This window comes from Adiantum capillus-veneris, unplaced genomic scaffold, assembly GCF_014529385.1.
Source record: "Adiantum capillus-veneris isolate H3 unplaced genomic scaffold, ASM1452938v2 Hic_scaffold_604, whole genome shotgun sequence".
In the NCBI taxonomy this organism is placed as follows: Eukaryota; Viridiplantae; Streptophyta; class Polypodiopsida; order Polypodiales; family Pteridaceae; genus Adiantum; species Adiantum capillus-veneris.
The window spans coordinates 445-21,202 of record NW_028221650.1 but is presented as its reverse complement, the minus strand read 5'-3'; the positions used below and the strand labels follow the sequence as shown (position 1 = coordinate 21,202).

General features: G+C 41.4%; 1 protein-coding gene across 2 annotated transcripts; it reads right to left on the bottom strand.

Annotated features, from left to right (window-relative positions):
- Positions 1-2,103: 2,103 nt before the first annotated feature.
- Positions 2,104-6,298, bottom strand: LOC147416686 (cell division cycle 20.2, cofactor of APC complex-like). Of its 2 annotated transcripts, none has more exons than XM_086508146.1 (10): positions 6,113-6,298; positions 5,539-5,711; positions 5,351-5,467; positions 5,061-5,246; positions 4,705-4,974; positions 4,525-4,627; positions 3,119-3,426; positions 2,897-3,046; positions 2,493-2,707; positions 2,104-2,400 (listed from the first exon to the last, which is right to left on the bottom strand). In XM_086508146.1, the coding sequence occupies exons 2-9, from the start codon at positions 5,656-5,658 to the stop codon at positions 2,555-2,557; spliced, it is 1,407 nt and encodes a 468-aa protein (XP_086364272.1). In that variant the 5' UTR covers positions 5,659-5,711; positions 6,113-6,298; the 3' UTR covers positions 2,104-2,400; positions 2,493-2,554. The 2 variants fall into 2 exon arrangements, with proteins under 2 accessions (XP_086364272.1, XP_086364273.1); XM_086508147.1 differs by having other exon boundaries at positions 5,539-5,663.
- Between the last annotated feature and the right edge of the window lie 14,460 nt (positions 6,299-20,758).

Below are 20,758 nucleotides of genomic sequence, written 5' to 3'. Positions count from 1 at the left end.
GAAAATGAATGGACGGTATCTACTTCTGTACGAAACACATTTTTGGATATGTATGCAAAGTACAGAAGCCTGCATCAAACAACTTTAAGCTTAAATAGATTGGCAAAAAATGATGTTAGTACATGCAACACTTTACTTGCAAGTTACATTCAGCTTGGTACAACCAAGAGACACTAGAAGTGTTCAAGCACTTGCAATATCACAATCATTGAGAAAATTTTGAACTCAAATTTAGGCCTCGTAACTGCTACGACAACGTAGAGAGAGATAATTGAAAGTGATATTTCTCTATTTTTTTAATTTAAAGCAAAAGTATAAAAATAAGCTTAAAAGTTTATATCCCGGTGTAACTCATAAAATGCAAAAGCACAAATGCTCAAAGCTCAACACCATGTTTCTCAAAAGATTTAATTTGTAAGGACTAGCAGGTGAAGAGGAGTTATGACCAAAAGAACACGACAATAAAACTGTGAACAGTTGACTTTCTTGTATTACACGTTTGGAGCAACAACTATTGCACCATATCACGGACCACCAAAGAATTCAATAATATGTAAGCAACTATTTCTCTTTGTGTGTGTGTGTGTGTGTGTGTGTGAGTATAAATATACGTATGTATATATCAAATACTATCTCTCCCTACTTTCTCTTTGTTTTTCGTGAGTATAGGTGGTTACCTTGCCAAGTGAATATGCATATGGGGAGAGGCTAGGGAAGATGTGAGCAAAAGCTTTAGGTACATGGGTTTTATAAATTAAAAAAAAAATCACCATATTTTGATCGTGTGTTGTTTTCATTAATCAAAGGGGTAGAAAAGGTAGATTGTGGTAGAGATAGTACTTAATTTTGTTAGAAAATGTCTTTCTTTTCTCTTTTCTAAATCATGTTATTTATATCTATAATGCATAACATACAATGGCATTTTAGTACAATCACATGCAACCAAGATGCCAAATTTTATGTACCTAATCTCATTTCCCGTGTAAAAAATTTGCACCCAAACTATCAAATACTTCTTTTTCTGCCATATATGGCACGCGAGGAACCGCCAATGTTTGAAAGAGACCTTGCAGTGGTGAGCTTCTCAAAGATCATTCAAGAAAGTAAAGTAAAGTAAACTTGGAAACAAGCAAGACTTGGACGATTGGTGGTAAGCTGCGATATGTAAAAGCTTGTTAATAGAGTGCACTTTTTGTGGTCTTGTTTGCCTCGGGGAGAGGTCACCCAATTTGAAATCTCAAGTCCCTCAAGGCTCGGCTTGAGATTGAGGTCATTTTGTAATTTCTTTGAGACCTTAATACACTCACTCACTATTGTGAGCTTGGCCCAAAAGAAAGAAAAGATCACCCAACATTGTAAGGCGATGAAGTAGGGTTAGTGCATTAAACCAACTGTCAGTGACATTCCATGAACTCTTCTTGGGACATCTCTGTGTAACGACACTTTGACCTCTACATCTAAGTAAGAAATCGACCTTTAAAGTTTTTTAGATTATAAATTTGTCCTAAAAGTACAAAAATTTTAAATTTAAGTGAAGAGAGAAGGAAATAAGTTTAAAGGCATTAAAATTATGATTATCATAAATTTGAATCTCCTACAAAAATATTAAAAAATTAACATTTCCTTTCAGAGGAGCCTTAAAGGGGAGTATGTATTTTAGAAGTATGATTCTTCAAAGATAAATAATGAAAAATCAAAAAAGCGAATGGAGCTTCAGAAAGTAGCTCTACACACTTCAAATGATTTCGTTTAAATTTCAAGTCTTTGAAACACTTAGAAATGTACTTACCTAATAAATTTGAGCAAAGCAGCACTTACCTAATAAATTTGAAGATGAGAATGTGGACACATTAGTTAGAGATCCCCCCCTAATAAATTTGTTCCGAGACTCTGGGATAGTTTTTTTTGAGGTCTATTGGGTCTTCTCCTTCTTCTTCTGGTTATGCCATTTCCCTCTTGAATAACACGTCTTGAGTTCAACTCTCCTTGTTGGATAGATCTTTAAGGTCTTTGGGATAGTTTCCTATGACGTTAAAATTCTCTTCTTCTCTCTCTCTCTCTCTCTCTCACACACACACACACACAAAACATCAACATCAACTCTGGCAGCAAATATGTGTTTGTATGTGTGTGAATGAGGCATACATTCTGGGAAAAAAAAAGCCCAGCTTTAAAGGGCCATCGACCTATGTTTCCTATGTGCGCAAGGAAAATCAACCAACATCGAATGGAGGATGGGTCAGGCACCACATATTTGTCCTAATTATACAAATAGACAGGTTTGTGTAAGAGCCCCCTTCAACAGGCTCATTATGCAAGTAAGAGCCCTTGAGCACCAGCAATTTGATGCCTTCCTTCCATCTGTCAGGCCCTAAAAAATTAAAAGAACATTCCTTGCACCTGCAAAAGAAGATAAGAAACAATTCTCAAAAACACTTGCCTTGAAAATGATAGTTAACATCTGTAAGCACTCATGGCTGTTCAACTCAGACCTTTGCTTATAATCAAATTCATGGCGTGCACTTGCCGTGCCTCGACCGCTTTGCTCTCTACATCACCTTATGTGCACTGTCTTTAAGGATAGGCAGCCACCTTCTCTTGCTTGCAAGCATTCTTTGGAGCTACTCTTGTCAGAACCCACAAACACTTTCCAAAACCGAAGAGTCTCATCCGCAGCAGCAGACACGACCGTAGCTCCCTCCGGACTCTACAATCCAAGCAAGAAAAAACAATGGCAAATTCTCACACAACCCAACTTAACCGACTCTTAAGTACAGACTACTTCACTCTTCTTATCTACGAAATTCTCACAAGCAATCTCTACTTACAACAAACTCATCATATTTAGGACTAAAACAATCTCTTCTCTGTGAAAACTGTTAGAGCAAATAAAAACCTGAGCCATATGCAGAACACGAGCTGTATGACCCGTTAATTCTGCAATTTTGACCATCGAGGGATACCGCCAAAGGCAAAGTTGATTTTTACTGTAGCCATGGCTGCTCAAAATCTCCTTGTAATGTTTGCTCCAAACTAATGCACAAACCTGAAATTTTTCAGGTTTAGAAACCGCAAACACTCATATTCTGCAAATGTGTCCAAAGATTCAAAGGCATACCTGAGACTGAGTATCCAGGCTACTGAGGCAGGTTCCTTTCTGAGTATTCCACAGTTTGATACAACGGTCTGCCGTGCCCCCACCTGATGCAAGTACGTTTGCTTGAAAGGGACACCATGCAAGGGCTTTCACTGCTGCCTGATGATCACACAATCTATACAGATAGTCTGTAGATGCCACATCCCAAATATGAAGGAGATTATCGTTTCCTCCGCTTGCAAGTTGCTGGCCAGAGAGAGACCAGCTCAAACCACAAACTTCCTGATTATGACCCTTCAGAACTGATATAATGTGATCACGGGCACGAACTGCACAAGGCAAAACATGATTGTGTGATGATGATTTTAGTTTTCACTTTACTTCATTTTTATATTGTACCCAAACATTGTATTGAATCCACCAAGATTGTATCAGTTTGGTCTCATAGGTCATTTTGGCCTTTTGAAGATGTTTAATATAACATTTCATTCTCTGTGTGTGTGTGTGTGGGGGGGGGGGGGGGGGGGGTGGGGGGGGGGACTTATCTGAGGAACAGGAGGCCCTGGGAAGCCCTGACATACAAAAAAGGACCCAAGAGAGAATCTCTATCAAAGTTTTGTAGAACCTCACTATCTTGTATTCTCTGAACTCATAAGATGTCAATTGCCTCTACAAGTCCACCTACTTCAACCTAAAATTTTGCCCTTGTCAGGAATGACACCTCTCTTAACACATAATCTGTTTCCAGGCCATTAAAATGTGAAGCACAAAATTTATTCCAGCTTAAATATACAAAACGAGATTCATTGTTTCCCCCTGCCCAGTTTCCCTCACTTTGCTACCCATACAAATAAGTCTCCCTTTTTTACTGCTATGCCATCTTTTGAAATATATCTGCCTGCTTGTGCAGTTTCTGCTGCACCAAATTTGTATGTGCAATTCCAGTCGTTATTTACTTCAATAAAGACCATGTCTCTCACTTAGGTTTGCAAACGTGGAATTTGACTAAGCAATTACATCGGCATGTTTGGCAGATTCTCCAAACATGCTAAAAGTTTTCATGTTGTGACCCCCCCTCCCCTTCTTTTCCCTCTGCTTTGAATAGAAAACTTCTATCATTTCAAGGGCAACAGAGAAGAGACTGGGGTACGGATCTTTTTCTCCAAACATGCTAAAAGTTTTCATGTTGTGACCCCCCCTCCCCTTCTTTTCCCTCTGCTTTGAATAGAAAACTTCTATCATTTCAAGGGCAACAGAGAAGAGACTGGGGTACGGATCTCTGTGGTTATATAAGTCTATACCAGTAGCATTCTTGGGCAAATCCTTCAAGTAATCATAAGCATCCAAATCTGAATGCAAAGAAGACATAGACAATAAACGTGCATCCACATTTTCCTTAATGGCATTGGCAACCTTCGAGGTCTTACCATCATGATTAATGATCCTACTGTCCCGACCTCCAGATGACAAGGTAGGTCCATTCCATGCAAGACTTCCTACCCGAGCTGTATGTCCTGCCATCCGCCGTACCTACAACACATTTTTTGTGAATTGCCTTTAATTGAAAGAGAACTTTAATAAAGATCGAGTGAGAGTCCAAACAACACCTGGCTCCCCTTACAAGCATCCCAAATTTGAACCTCAGTGGAGTTGATCCCAATCGCAATGTGCTTTCCATCTGCAGCCCAGGCAATGCTCGTCACATAATCATCATCATCTGAAGTCTGCATTAACTGACTAATGGCTCCTGATTCTGCATCCCATAGATATACCGCTGTCCCTAGAGCGACAGCCAATACATTTTTGGAACTCCAATCAAGCAGATTCAAGTAGTAGTCATCTACCAATTCTGGTGCATCCAAAATCCTCTCTGGTGACTGCACCCACAATGCTCAGTATTTAGATGGATAATCTTTTTACATCTTTTCGGTTGCAATGCTTCTAAAGAGTAAAGAAGACATACTTGGGGAATATGCCTATAGGAGTTCCGTGTAGGAGATTTATCGCAGTGTAACAAATATTTTGAACACTCATCTTCCTCTATGGAATAATTCTTCTTCTTCTTCTTCTTGAAAGCTAGGATTTTCTTTTCTCCAGGCACATTCCTACCTTGCAGAAGGTTCTCTGCAAGTTTCTTTCTATATTCTTCCTGTAAGTCAGTAAGTGATTGTTAAACAGTCATCAGTAAGTGATTATTAATAACAGAACGGTTGCAAAGAACATGTGCACTAAAATAAGTTCAAGATAGGAGACCTTGACAGGAGAAGTAATATTCAGCAACACAGAAGTGTTTTCCTTTGCCTCAAATAGGAGGTTGAAACGAGCAATATCAATATCCATCTGACTGCGAATTGGAATGTATCTATCTCCCTAATAGCAGAACCAGTTCAGAATCCCCTACACTTTTTGAAAGAAACCAAACAAAAGCAGTAATTATATACCTGAAATCCATTGTGAATTCCAGTTTTGCAGGATGGAGGTACAATTGTTAAAGGGATGACAAGTGACCTCCTTCGCCTATTTGATCTAAGCCCCTGCCTTTGGGATACCGTTGCTAACATATGTCCTGAACCGTACAATGAGATTGTGTTTGAGTAGTTGCAGTGTGTAACTCCTGATATGGGAAAAAATACAATAGACAAAAAGGAACAAGGGTGGAGATCAGAAATCCATAAACATCAAGAGCTCAAACCAACAAAAGGAATCAAGATGCATTATATGTGTGCGTTTGCAGCATCGAGAATGGTCAGCTCAAAAGCAATAGCGGTTACATGCAAGCATTGTGCAAGACCTAGGATTATACAAACATAGCAGTCAGCTCAAAAGCACTAGCAGTTACATGCAAGCATTGCGCAAGACCTAGGATTAGACAGAAGTTTCCCAAGCATGCTTAGGAAGTTCGACAGAAAATTTCAACAAGGTTCAGGGAGTAACGCAGAAAATGCAAGGACCAATTCGCATGCGCGAAGTACAGGAAAAAAAAAAGGCGAAGGCTGAACACGGAAGAGCACTTACTTGGTGTCAAATTTGCAGAAGATCATGAAGATTTTTTCTGTTGATCAGAGATTCCGCACCAGAGATCTGCACGACGTAGTGTTGGAGAGTTCTCTCGTTAGGAAGGAAGGAAGATAATGCAGAGACCGCTTGCAGCAAGAGCTCGCAGTCTATGGAGCTGCAAGCTCGAGTGCGTCGGGTCAAGAAAAGAGGAGTAGTAGTAGTTTCTTAAAAGCTTATAACGGTAACCAAAAAAAGCATACTTTCAGTTATTTAAAACTTTTTCAAAGAGAAAATTATTTTTGGTCGCATAATGAGACAAAATTATACTATAATGACAAATATGAGAAGCACAACCTAGGGTAGGGGAGCCATATTACAGACCGGTAGATTGGGAGCCATGTATCAAGTGTGAAGTTTGGCAAGCACGAGACACCACAAGGAGCGACATGTGTCCTTGTACGTATGGAAATAAGTTGATGACATGCAATCAGCTAGTAAATATTTACAGGAGAGCCAGTCTTTGTTAAAGGAAATTTAGGTTGAGTAGTTGCATACTATTGTGTACTTGTCTTGCAATCTCCCAGGAAATATTTTGGGCAATTACCACTACCACTCAAACATAACTCCTATAAGAAACGCATATTGTGTCAATGCAGAGATGTGTCCCATCTTCCTTCTCAATCCATTCCTTGCCTCGCTTTGGGCTGCATGTACTTCTCCATAGCTCTTTGAGTGTTCGCACAATGGCAAGCAACACAAAGAGAAAGAGAGAGTGTTTGCGCATTGTTGTGAAGTGCCATTTTTCATGGCAACATCGTTGCATGACTATTGGTTAAGGTGATATGTCTACCAAATTAAAGTAACGGGATTGTTTCAACCCACCATGAGTAGCTTTCAAAATATTTTCGTGACTGATTGCAGGTTTACAAACCTCTATCAAAGAGGTGCTTCGTACTTGCAAGCTAGAGTGGATGAAACAACAACACAAGATCCCAAATTAGGCCAAGTCTTGGATTTTTTTTGAAACGACGTGAGCTCAAGTCGTTTACAAATTGTGTACAATCAAGTTATCAAGGGCACCTTGGAGGTATCCTTCCAAGCCAGGTATCTCAATCCTGGTGAGAATTTAGAAACAATTTGAGCACTGTAGAAGTCAAATGTAGGAGGTCCTTTTGCACATTATTTTTGCACGACCATTGGTAAATACCATCAACTAGCCTCACTTTCATCCACCTTGCATTGATTAAACCTTGAAAACATTCAAAAAATCTAGAAAAGGCTCAAACACTTCAAAAAATTATTGCAATCAAGCACAACCAACTTAGTCCTAAGCTAGAGAGTGCTCCTTACATGATATTTGTCAAATAATTGCATTTCTACTTACGTGGCATTTGAAAGATGATCCGACGAATGATTCTATCTCTTTTCATGGTTCATTAAAAGTAGAAAGTGATCTTCATTCGTTTCTAAATGAGCATGTTGAATTGTTCATAGATGACATCCCAGGAGAGTTATCTCCTAAGAGGGGAGATGATGATCACAAGATTGATCGAATCCCGGGGAGTTTGCCTATTGCCTTCTTAATCGAGTCTCACCAGCTCAACATGAGGAAATTATGATTCAAGTTAATGAGCTTGTACAAAAATGAATGATAAGACCTAGCTCTTGTAACATTTAATGGCCTAAAAACTTGTGTGTAGCGGAAATTAGCATGAACATAGTGGTATTTCATTAGAATAGATTCCTAATGAGAATTACAAGAGTGCTTGGGTGGAGAGAGCAACAAAAAGCATAACACCTAGTTAGATAGCATCAACAATACTTTCAAAAGAGAGAGAAATTAAGCCATTGACAATAGTTGAGGACCGGATTTTCATGGAGCCGGTCCCCCCTCCAAAAGGCTTTGTATTATGGTTTCTCCCATCAAGAGAGACATTGTACAATACAATTCTTTGTGTTCCTTCAAGACTAGTTAGTGCAATGAAGATGAAAGCTTCATGCACTAAGCAAAAAACTTAGCAAACACAACATTAATTATCCCCGTTCTCATACCCAAGACCTCACACACCTTCGAAGATGGTGAGAGCTAGCAGGGTATGAGAGTAGATTGAGAGGAAGAAGGAGTATCTTACGAGAAAGATGTACATCTCCCATTGTGTAAAGGGAGCTTGTGTGTGTGTGTGTGACTTTCTCTCTCATCCCCTACTCCCAAGGCTCGCCCCCTCCCAAGTAGGGATTGCAAAGACTTTTTTGGTACACACACAAAGCATCCAATTCCCTTAAGGTTGACCTTTGGACACAACCTTTGAATTTTGGAACCTTAGCATTTTGGAAGTCTAAATGGGCTGAACCTTAGGGTCTTTTTAGCCCTTTTAGCCCATTGTTTCACATGGCTCTTTTGCAGATGCCCCCCCCCTTTGGATCCCTATTTTCCCTCCTTTGGATCCCTACTGTGGCCGGTCTGCTAGCTTAACCAATATTCTAGCTTTTTCTCCCCTGGCACTTCCCCACATTAAATGATCAGTTTAATATGAGAAAATCATTTAGGAGAATTAGATATTGATTATTATGACATTACCTCTCTCTTGAAATCATAGTCATCCTCGACTATGGTGTAGAGAAGATAAAGCATATTCATGAGTCCTTTTCTTAGCGGGTAGAGGATCCCTATGTTACCCTACGACATCATTCCACAATGGATGACTAGTCCATTTGGCGCTTGAGAGCCCAAGGCTGCCGCAAGCATGTTTGCACATTAGTCCTATCAGTCTTCCATAGTAGAGTGACAAGCTCTACTTGGCGTTTGGGAGACATCATCCACAAACTTGATCTAAGCATGCATACTACTTCATTTTTGTGCACAATAAAGAAAAAGAGAGAGTCTTATAAGACAAAAAAAACTTTGTTCATTTTTAACATTTTGTACATTTGCTTACTCTTGGGAAACATTGTAAGCATTGACAAGGTTTAGGTTATCCTTTAATTGTATGCCTTGCATCCATCTAGCATCTTCAAAAGGATAGTTTTTAAATTTGATAAGATATCGTCGGATAGTCTTACCGCCTCTTAATACCTTGTCTTCATGTCGGAGAATGGACTCGGGCTGCAGCACCTCCTCTTGGTCCTCGATCTCCGATGGGTCTTCAATAGTTGGTTCTTGAGGTGGCTCTCCTTTGTAAGGCTTTAATAGGCTCACATGGAAAGCATTGTGTATGAGCCAATGATTGGGCAACTTGAGTTGATAGGCCATCTCATTGATTGGCCTAAGAATCTGGAAGGGACCATAGTACCTTTTTGCTAGTTTAGCATAGTACTTTTGGTGTCCCGTAGGATTCTTGCCCGTCGTGTGCCTGAATCGAGCCTTGGGAAACTTTAATAAGACCCAATCATCTTCTTTAAAGACTTGGGCTCTTCTGTGCTTGTCAGCAGCAGCCGTTTGCCTTTGCTGTGAGATAGAGATAGCATCGTTAATCTTTTGAAAAGATTCTTGTAGGTCTCGGCTATACTCATCTGCAGCGAAGATCTTCCCATGTACCTTAAGTAGGAAGGGACTTTTTGATCTCCCCTCAATTATCTCAAAAGGTGCTTTTCCCGTGGAAGTATGTACAGTGTTATTGTAAGCATACTCCACTAAGGGCAAGTACTTCTCCCATTGGGATCTTTGATCTACTTCCGTTACATAGGCTTTTAGTAGATCGAGAATGGTTAGGTTAGTTATTTCACTTTGGCCATCCGTTTGTGGATGATAGGCCGAAGAGAAGTTTAGCCTTGTCCCTAAATTCTCAAAGAGACCCTTCCAGGAATTACTGGTCATTCTAGGATTTCTATCCGACACTATGGACATTGGCAAGCCATGGTACTTGAAAATTTGGGAAATGAAGAGGGTTGCCATTTGATGGGCTTTGATAGTCTTTTTGACAGGTATAAAATGAGCTTGTTTACTGAACCTATCTACTATCCTCCATATTCCCGTATTCCCATGGATAGACTTAGGTAATCCAAAGATAAAATGAAGAGGGTTTCCATTTGATGGGCTTTGATAGTCTTTTTGACAGGTATAAAATGAGCTTGTTTACTAAACCTGTCTACTATCGTCCATATTCACGTATTCCCATGGATAGACTTAGGTAATCCAAAGATAAAATCCATGGATATGCTCTCCCATGGTGAATTAGGGATTAGCAAGGGTTGAAGCAATCCAAGTTGCTTCCCTCTATCAAATTTTGTCTTTTGGCATACCACACATTTAGAAACATACTCTTGTATGTTCACTTTCATGGTAGGCCAATAGAAATATGTTTCAATTCCCTTTAAGGTAGACTGAATCCCTCTATGCCCCGCATAAGGTGGAGCATGAGATTCATACATTACTTTCTCACGTAGTGAGTTAGTAACACATAGTCTATTGCCATAGAGAAGATAACCATCTTGTAAAGTAAATGGTTCTTCTTTCTTCCCTAATGCAAGGGCTGAAATCACATCTCTAAAATCGGGATCAATAGCATACTCATCTATCATTGAAGATAGATCATTGTGAGTTGCTATGGAAACCGCATTCACTCTTGGTCGTCTTGAGAGTGCATCAGCTACTTGATTATGCTTGCCAGCAATGTGAGCAATATGAAAATGAAATTGTGAAAGGAAATTTGTCCACCTCATTTTTTTGTCGGAGAGCTTGGTCTACGTCATGAAGTACTTAAGACTTTAGTGATCCGTTCGCAGAATGAAAGGAGTCCCCAATAAATAGTGCTTCCATGAGTCTAAGGCATGTAGAACTGCAAGGAGTTCCTTTTCATATATGCCTAGAGCTTGCTCAACAGGGTCGAGCCTTCGACTCTCATAGCCTATGGCGTGCCCTTCTTGGAGCAAAACAGCTACAAGGCAATCACCACAAGCATCACATTGGACCTCAAATGGTTTTGAGAGATCCGGTAGTGTAAGCACAAGTTGAGAGATAAGCTTTTCGAAAGCATTGTTCTCCTTAGCAGACCATGTATACCTAACGCTTTTCTTTGTTAGGTCATGTAATGGTCCCGCAATTTGTGAGAACTTTTCTATGAAGCATCTATAGTATGCACACATACCTATAAAGCTTCTTAGTTCATGAAGATTCCTTGGTTTAGGCCATCCTTGTATTACCTCCAACTTTGATGGATCCATTTGGATGCCATCTTGAGAGATAATGTGACCTAAATACTGAATCTCTTGCAAGAAAAATTCACTTTTCTTGCGATTAACATAAAGTTTATTCTCTCTTAAAACTTGAAATATTACCTGGAGGTGTTGCTTGGGTTCATCTAATGAATTAGAGTAGATGATAATATCATCAAAGAACACTCCAGTGAAGGTTCGATGAGGCCTGAATAGCTTTTCCATCAAGCGGTTGAATGTGGCTGGTGCATTGGTCAAGCCAAAAGGCATGACAATGTATTCGTAAAGACCAAATGTGGTGCGAAATGCGGTCTTTACAATGTCTTTATCAACTATCCTTATTTGATGATAGCCACTTTTTAGGTCAATCCTACTGAAGTAGGTCGATCCTTGTAGCTTATCAAATAGGTCTTCTATCCGTGGAACGGGAAACCTATTCTTGATAGTGATCCTATTTAGTGCTCTATAGTCGACACACATACGATATGTGCCGTCTTTCTTTTGCACTAATAGCACAGGTGAGCAAAATGGAGATGAGCTAGGCCTAACCATGCCCTTCTCAACTAACTCATGCACTTGCCACATTGTCTCCTCTTGTTGAGCTTGAGAAACTCTATAAGGAGGTTTGTTAGGCGGTGAACTTCCTGGAAGAAGTTCAATTGCATGGTCATCATTACCTCGTTTAGGAGGTAGCTCAAGGGATGTCGTCAATAAAAACATCTTGAAATCCCTTGAGAAAATTGGATAATTCTAATTCCTTTTGGTTGCTTTTATTTTCTTTTGCTAAAGCATTAGGTTCATTTTGAGAATCTTTAACAAAAATCATGTACACGGAAATAGAGCTCTTTATTGACTTGTTGAAAGCTAGTGTATGTACAATGGGGATAGTGTTACCCATTTCCTTTGTTAAGTATGGAGCCTGATTTACCCTTGTAATTTTCTGTGGTAAAAGCGCACATTTGTAAGGCCCCCATTATGAGGAGAAGCCATCGTGCGTGAAGGAAAATCACTCACCGGAAACCAAAATTTTCACGGACAAGAATCAGGGACAACTTTAGCGGCCTCGGGGGCGGAGGTCCCCGAACTTTTTTCGCCGGAATATTCCTTTTTGCCGGAATATTATGGCCGGACGGAGGCCAGAAAGTGGTCGAAAAACAACCGGTCGGTTGGCCGGTGGCCCGTCAATGGACGATGGCCGGTGGTCGGAAGTCAATGGCCGGTGGCCGGTGGCCGAATTCAAAAGCAGACTTGTCTTCTCAAGGGCGGCCACACATGGGCGGATTGGAGGGTCCGATTTGGACTTATTCGCACAAGAACGGCTACACATGGCTGTCTCTCATAAGAGAAGGCAACCCTTTTGGCCTATAAAAGGAGGTCATTTCTACACACATTTCATAGTGTGAAGTTGATGCAACAAGGTGAGTGTGAGGTGGTGAGAGTGCAGCAAGGCGGGAGCTCTATCAAGGGTTTAATCCCTTTGTAAACTACTTCTTCTTTTGAAGTGCTAAAGCCATTGAGTGGCTGCTTTCCCGTGGACGTATCCCACATTGGGTGAACCACGTATATCGTGTGTACTCTCTCTCTCTCTCTCTACTCTATAATCTCTTGTGTGTGAAATCTATCTCTCTCCATTAAGTAATCTACTCAAAAATCTATTTAGCTACGTCTTATTTTCTAACAACTGGTATCAGAGCAAGGTTTGCTCGTAGCTAAATTAACTCAAGGAAAGGATTCCTTGAATTGAGTGGGAGTTATGGCGGAGGAAGGGAAGCTCAAGATTGAGAAGTTCGACGGCAAAAACTACCAACATTGGAAGATGCAGATTGAAGACTATCTCTACCAGAAGGACCTCTATTTGCCACTAGGCGGTCTTGCGAAGAAGCCCGCAACAATGGCAGATGAAGCATGGATTGTCCTTGATCGAAAGGCACTGGGAAAAATCCGGTTAAGCTTGGCGTCAACGGTGGCCTTCAATGTTTCGGAGATGAAGACCACGGAGGACTTGATGAAGTCACTTGACGACTTCTACGAAAAACCATCGGCATCCAATAAGGTATTTCTTATGAAGCGCTTGTTCAATCTAAAGATGGCAGAGAATGGTTCAATTGCAGAACACCTAAAACTTTAACACAAACATAAGTCAACTTCGATCAGTGAAAATCAATTTCGATGACGAAGTGCGAGCTCTCCTTATACTATCATCTCTACTGGATAGTTGGGACAGCCTTGTGATGGCTGTAAGTAATTCTATCTCTAGCACAAATACTCTTAAGTTTGATGATGTTGTGGGTGTTCTCCTAAGCGAGGAAATGCGAAGGAGAAGCACAGGAGAATCATCAAGTGCTGCACTATCAGTGGAAACAAGAGGAAGGCCTAAGGAGAGGTTCAAAAACCAAAAGGGTCGTGATCGCTTAAGGAGGAGCAAGTCACGCACAAAGTCAGTTCTTGAATGTTGGAATTGCGGCAAGAAGGGCCACGTCAAGAAGGATTGCTGGTCCAAGAAGAAGAAGGAGACAGAGTCTCAAGACAACAAGCCAACATCGGAGGCCAATGTGGCAGGTAAAGTAGAGCAAGATGCTCTAATTCTCTCATTAGACAATGTGTCTAATTCCTGGATAGTAGATTCCGGGGCTTCATTCCATGCGACACCACACAAGCAACATTTCCAAGACTACACCAAAGGTAATTTTGGGTATGTATACTTGGGAGATGATGAAGCTTGTGAGATTGTCGGCAAAGGTACAGTTTCTGTCAAAACTGCTAACGGAAATGAATGGAAGCTTAAAGATGTTAGGCATGTTCCTTCTCTTCGCAAAAATTTGATCTCTACAAGACAATTGGACGATGAAGGTCACAACATTGCATTCGGAAACAAACAGTGGAAGATCTCAAAGGGATCTTTGGTGGTTGCCAAGGGAGAAAAAGTCGGTACACTTTACTTGTGTACTGTTAGCACGTAACCTTCAGCTTGTGCAGCAACTACAGAAGTTGACAGTGCGGTGTGGCACTACCGACTTGGGCATATGAGTGCCAAAGGAATGCAAATCCTTCAAACAAAGAAGCTTCTACCAGGTTTGAAAGAAGTGGACTTAGAGTTCTGTGAAGATTGTGTTTATGGTAAACAAAAGAGGGTAAAATTTCAAAAATCAGGAAATGAAAGAAAAAAAAAAACTTGAGTTGGTTCATTCTGATGTTTGGGGTCCTGCAAGTACACCATCACTTGGTGGCTCATTGTACTATGTAACATTCATAGACGATGCGACTAGAAAAACATGGGTTTATGTCATGAAGAATAAATCCGATGTATTTTCCATATTTCAAAGGTGGAAAGCCTTTGTGGAGAATGAAACAGGTACCAAGGTTAAATGCCTCAGATCCGACAATGGAGGCGAATATTGCAGCCAAGCTTTTGAAAGCTTTTGTGCTAGCAATGGCATTCGGAGGCAAAGGACAACCCCAAGGACACCTCAACAAAATGGGATTTCGAAAAGGATGAACAGGACAATCATGGAACGAGCACGAAGCATGCGGCTACATGTAGGCCTACCGCTTGAGCTTTGGGCAGAAGCTGTAAGTACGTCTGCGTACTTAATCAATCGGTCACCCTCAACGACATTGGATGGGGGAGTTCCAGAAGAGGCATGGACAGGTAAACCGGTGAATTATGCATTTCTCAAAGTGTTTGGGTGTGAGGCTTTCATGCACATAGATAGAAGCCTAAGATCAAAGCTAGATGCAAAGTCCAAAAAGTGTTTCTTCATTGGCTATGGAGAAGGAGACTTTGGGTATCGCCTATGGAATCCTGAAGATGGTAAAATCTTAAGGAGTAGGGATGTAATTTTTAACGAACAAAATATGTACAAAGATTACTTGGAAAGAAAACAAACAAAAGAAACAGGTGATGAGTACATGGAGCTTGAGGACGGTAAAGACTCAACGACTGCAAACGGTGACAATGTGCAACAACATCAACCAAATGAGGAGCCTCAACCTATTCCCCGAAGATCTACAAGAGCAAGTAGACCTCCAGAAAGGTTTGTTCCTTCCTTCAACCATCTCTTGATCTCAGATTCTGGAGAGCCGGAATCATATGAAGAAGCTATGCAACATGAATCCAAAGAAGAATGGACGAAGAGCATGCAAGTGGAGATGGACTCACTACATCGCAACCAAACATGGGAGTTGGTTGAGTTGCCTAAAGGTAAGCGGGCACTTCAAAACAAATGGGTGTACAAGCTGAAGGAAGAAGAAGGTGGGAAGAAAAGGTACAATTCTAGGCTTGTGGTAAAAGTTTTTTCTCAAAAGAAAGGTATTGACTTCAATGAAATATTTTCTCCTGTTGTAAAAATGAACTCAATTAGGCTTGTCTTAAGCCTTGTGGCTGCTCATGATCTAAATCTCGAGCAAATGGATGTAAATACGGCATTCCCTCACGGTGACTTAGAGGAGGAAATCTACATGCTTCAACCAAAGGGGTATGAAGTAAAAGGTAAGGAGAAAATGGTTTGCAGATTAAAGAAGAGCTTGTATGGTTTAAAGCAAGCATCAAGACAATGGTACTTGAAGTTTGATCGATGGATGTTGGATCATGGATTCACAAGATGCAACTCGGATCACTGCGTCTACACGAAGAATTTGGGAGATAGGAAATTCATCATCCTAATGTTGTATGTTGATGACATGTTGATTGCAAGTGCTAACATGCAAGACATCAAAGATCTAAAAGAGGAGCTGTCCAAATCTTTTTCAATGAAAGATTTAGGTGCTGCAAAGAAGATACTTGGTATGAAAATATCAAGGGACAGGACGAAGAAGACAATAAAGCTATCTCAAGAAGATTACATCAAGAAGGTACTAGAAAGGTTTGCAATGCAAAATGCAAAACCAGTTTCTACACCTTTGACTGGTCATTTTAAACTAACGAAGGATATGTGTCCAAAGACACAAGAGGAGATAGCCTATATGTCTAAAGTTCCATATGCTGCAGCGGTAGGTTCTCTAATGTATGCTATGGTCTGGACAAGGCCAGACATTGCACATGCAGTGGGAGTTGTGAGTAGGTTCATGGACAACCCACGTAAAGAGCATTGGCAAGCTGTGAAGTGGATACTTAGGTATCTAAAAGGGACAACAACAAATGCTTTGTATTTTGGAGGAACTGATATTTTTCTAGAAGGGTATGCTGATGCAGATATGGCAAGTGACAAAGATACTCGAAGGAGCACTACTGGATATGTGTTCACGGTTGGAGGCACAGCAGTAAGCTGGGCTTCAAAGCTGTAGAAAATGGTTTCACTTTCTACCACGGAAGCAGAGTATGTAGCAATGACAGAGGCAAGCAAAGAAATTCTGTGGCTTCACAGATTCTTAGAAGAGCTTGGATTCAAACAAGACAATTGTGTCTTGTACAGTGATAGCCAAAGCGCTATCCATCTTGCGAAGAACTCAGCCTTTCATTCAAGGACAAAGCACATTGAGGTGAGATATCACTTCATACGCACTCTTTTGGAAGAGGGACAGCTAAAGCTAGGAAAGGTGCATACAAGTGAAAATCCTGCAGACATGTTTACAAAGGTGGTCAACAAGGAGAAGTTGAGCTTTTGCTCATCTTCAATCGGCATTCAAGGATAAGAAGCCAGAATGGAAAGCAGTCGCAGGTTTGGTTTGGAGATCAGTCTCCAAGTGGGAGATTGTTAAGTATGGAGCCTGATTTACCCTTGTAATTTTCTGTGGTAAAAGCGCACATTTGTAAGGCCCCCATTATGAGGAGAAGCCATCGTGCGTGAAGGAAAATCACTCACCGGAAGCCAAAATTTTCACGGACAAAAATCAGGGGCAACTTTAGAGGCCTCGGGGGCGGAGGTCCCCGAGACTTTTTTCGCCGGAATATTCATTTTCGCCGGAATATTATGGCCAGACGGCGGCTGGAAAGTGGTCGGAAAACAACCGGTCGGTTGGCCGATGGCCGGTAGTCAATGGCTGATGGCCGGTGGTCGGAAGTCAATGGCCGGTGGCCGGTGGCCGAATTCAAAAGCAGACTTGTCTTCTCAAGGGCGGCCACACATGGGCGGATTGGAGGGTCCGATTTGGACTTATTCGCACAAGGGCGGCTACACATGGCTGTCTCTCATAAGAGAAGGCAGCCCTTTTGGCCTATAAAAGGAGGCCATTTCTACACACATTTCATAGTGTGAAGTTGATGCAATAAGGTGAGTGTGAGGTGGTGAGAGTGAAGCAAGGCGGGAGCTCTATCAAGGGTTTAATCCCTTTGTAAACTACTTCTTCTTTTGAAGTGCTAAAGCCATTGAGTGGCTGCTTTCCCGTGGACGTAGCCCACATTGGGTGAACCACGTATATCGTGTGTACTCTCTCTCTCTCTCTACTTTATAATCTCTTGTGTGTGAAATCTATCTCTCTCCATTAAGTAATCTACTCAAAAATCTATTTAGCTACGTCTTATTTTCTAACATCCTTAGCATCTATATACATGTCTTTTTCCCTGAACTTAAAGGAGATTCTCCTTTCAGGAAATTTAACATTGGCAGCCAGGCGGTCAAACCATGGTGCCCCTAGGATTACATCCTCATGCTTGAGAAGAGAGATAAAGAAGTCCTCTTTGTCCACATAGCCTTGGACATGAAGCCTCAATTTCCCGATTAAGGGAGTGACTGAAGCTTCTTGCCCCTTGAAGGCACTGTCTGCGGGTAGGACATCTCCCATCTCGTAGGCTTGTATGCCTAGCTTGGTGGCGAACTCTATAGATATAAAATTGTGAGTAGAACTAGGGTCAAAGAGAATAAAAGCATTATGTTCTCTTACCTTTCCCCAAGCATGGCATAGAGGAGATCCTTTGTGGTGAGTTTGGTGAGTCTCCTCCTCTAGGAGGATCTTGGCGGTTGTCCTTTTGGGGACAAGCGCGGTACGCATGCCCTTGTTCGCCGCACTTGAAACACCGGTTATCCTTGTGATAATGCTCAAGCTCTTCAGGAGAGAGTTTGTTTTTACCTTTGTAAACTCCCTTCTCTTTGGCTTTGTTGGAGTTGCCTTTAGGAGACTTTTGGACATTGTCCTTCCCCTTAGGCTTGTTGGAACCCTTGTTTTCCATGGGCTTATTATTTCTTTTAGCCCCCGTTTGGAAATTGATTCGAGAGGCCACCATAGTATGGTGTATTACCGCCGATATGGTACGTGGCCTTTGGGAGTTGACATACTCCGGCATTTCTTCGGTTAAGCCCGCACAAAATTGTTGCTTTTGCTCTCCAAAATCCAACTTTTTGAAGACAGTGGCTTTGAGTTGTAGGTCCCAAAACTTGTCTACATATTTTTGGATGGATTCATAGGGAGAGAGCTTTAAGCTTCGCCATTCGGTGAGTACTTTGTCTTTGGCATCGGTGGCCAGAAACTGCTTCATAATGGAAGCTCTTAAAGTTTTCCATGTTTGTGGAGCTTCACCGTTGGCTCGTAGGCTAGACCACCATTGTTTGGCGACTTTTGAAAGTGCATAGCTACATGGCGTAGCTTAGAGGACTCCGTGAAGCCCTCATCTCCAAACGCCGCATCGAACTGTTGGATAAAGGCCAAGACTTTGTCCGTAGCACCAAAGGTACCATCATAGGTAAGGAAAGAGATGCTCTTCCCTCCCTCTTTGAACTTCTTTAGCTTGGATGACCTCTTCCATGCGACATAGGATTTCCTATGGCCTCTTCTTTTTGATGGTTCAAAGGTTGCACCATCACTTTCTTCAGAAGGTGAAGAATTTGAAGAAGGTGGAGAAGAGGGTGACCTCTTTCTCGCCTTTTTCTTGTCTTGATCTTCGTTGTCTTCACCATCACTTTCATAAGAGGAAGAGGATGAAGAATATGGAGAAGAGGATGTCCTCTTTCTCGCCTTTTTCTTCTCTTGCTTTTTATCATCCCTCTTTGAATTATGGCGTGGGAGAAGAGTGTGATGGTCTTCTCCGCTTTGGTGGTGATGGAGAGTGTTTAGCCCGCCGTCTTCGTGGAGCCATCTCCGCTGAGGTGGCGGGAGACTCACTTCTTTCCCGTTCCTTCGGTGGAGGCTCTTGAGTTCTCCTTTGGGAAGGAGATGCATCATCAAGAAGTAAATTCTTGAGCCCTTCATATGGATTCTCTTCTTCTTTCTGAATCGGAGAGAGACCTCTTTTGGGAGTCTCACAAGGAGGCTTCCTAGGTGTTCTCTCGTCATGGTGATGAGCTTGGAGAATCCCGTGAGCACGAAGCTGTCGTTGCACTTCACTTTGGAGAGATGGATTGCCCATGGCTTGTTGAAGCCTAGAAACAAGATAGTTAACAAGCATCGAAGCATCATTAGTAGCTTGCTCATTAGCAAAATCAAAGTTATCAACATTAATTTCACTCTCTTACTATTGTCAGCCATTCTAACAACTTTTAGGTGTAAACTTTTAAAGTGTACTTTGGCACTTCAAGCCCTAGTTGCTACTCCTCTTTACCCCTTTAGAAGAAGCACTCAAGATACTGTACCCGCGGCTCGAATACCATTAATTGCAAGGAATAGAAGAGAGGGTCTTTCAACACCAAAACAACACCGGCTCCTGTCAAGCTTCTAATAGCTCAATAGTGGTTAAGCCGTAGGCAAGCCCCGTAGGACTCCACTATTAAGACTATAGCTCTCGATGGTGATGCCCCGTTAACTGCATGAAGGTAGGCGCACTGCAAGGCTGAAAAATCCTATTCTACTTACTCACAGGCAATTAATAATACCAACCATTTATAGTTAGCTTGAGGACCTCCCTTCTTGAGCAAGAAAAGAGAAACCTTGTGCTCTGATACCAATGTTACATTTAATGGCCTAAAAACTTGTGTGTAGCGGAAATTAGCATGAACATAGTGGTATTTCATTAGAATAGATTCCTAATGAGAATTACAAGAGTGCTTGGGTGAGAGAGCAACAAAAAGCATAACACCTAGTTAGATAGCATCAAAAATACTTTCAAAAGAGAGAGAAATTAAGCCATTGACAACAGTTGAGGACCGGATTTGCATGGAGGCGGTCCCCCCTCCCGGTCCCCCCTCCAAAAGGCTTTGTATTATGGTTTCTCCCATCAAGAGAGACATTGCACAATACAATTCTTTGTGTTCCTTCAAGACTAGTTAGTGCAATGAAGATGAAAGCTTCATGCACTAAGCAAAACACTTAGCAAACACAACATTAATTATCCCCGTTCTTAGACCAAGACCTCACACACCTTCGAAGATGGTGAGAGCTAGCAGGGTATGAGAGTAGATTGAGAGGAAGAAGGAGTATCTTACGAGAAAGATGTACATCTTCTCACATAATCACTCATATTAGCATAGCTTAGCTTAGTAATTAGCTTGGTAGAGGAGATGAGCATGCATTGAAGCTTGGCTCTTGGTTGGATTTGCAGCCACATGCCAAGAGTGTGTCGATGTAGGCTTCTATCTCACAAGCTTGGAGTAGGTGATGAGCTCTCCATTAAAGCTTGGGAAGAGATAGTCTTCTTTGCTTCACACA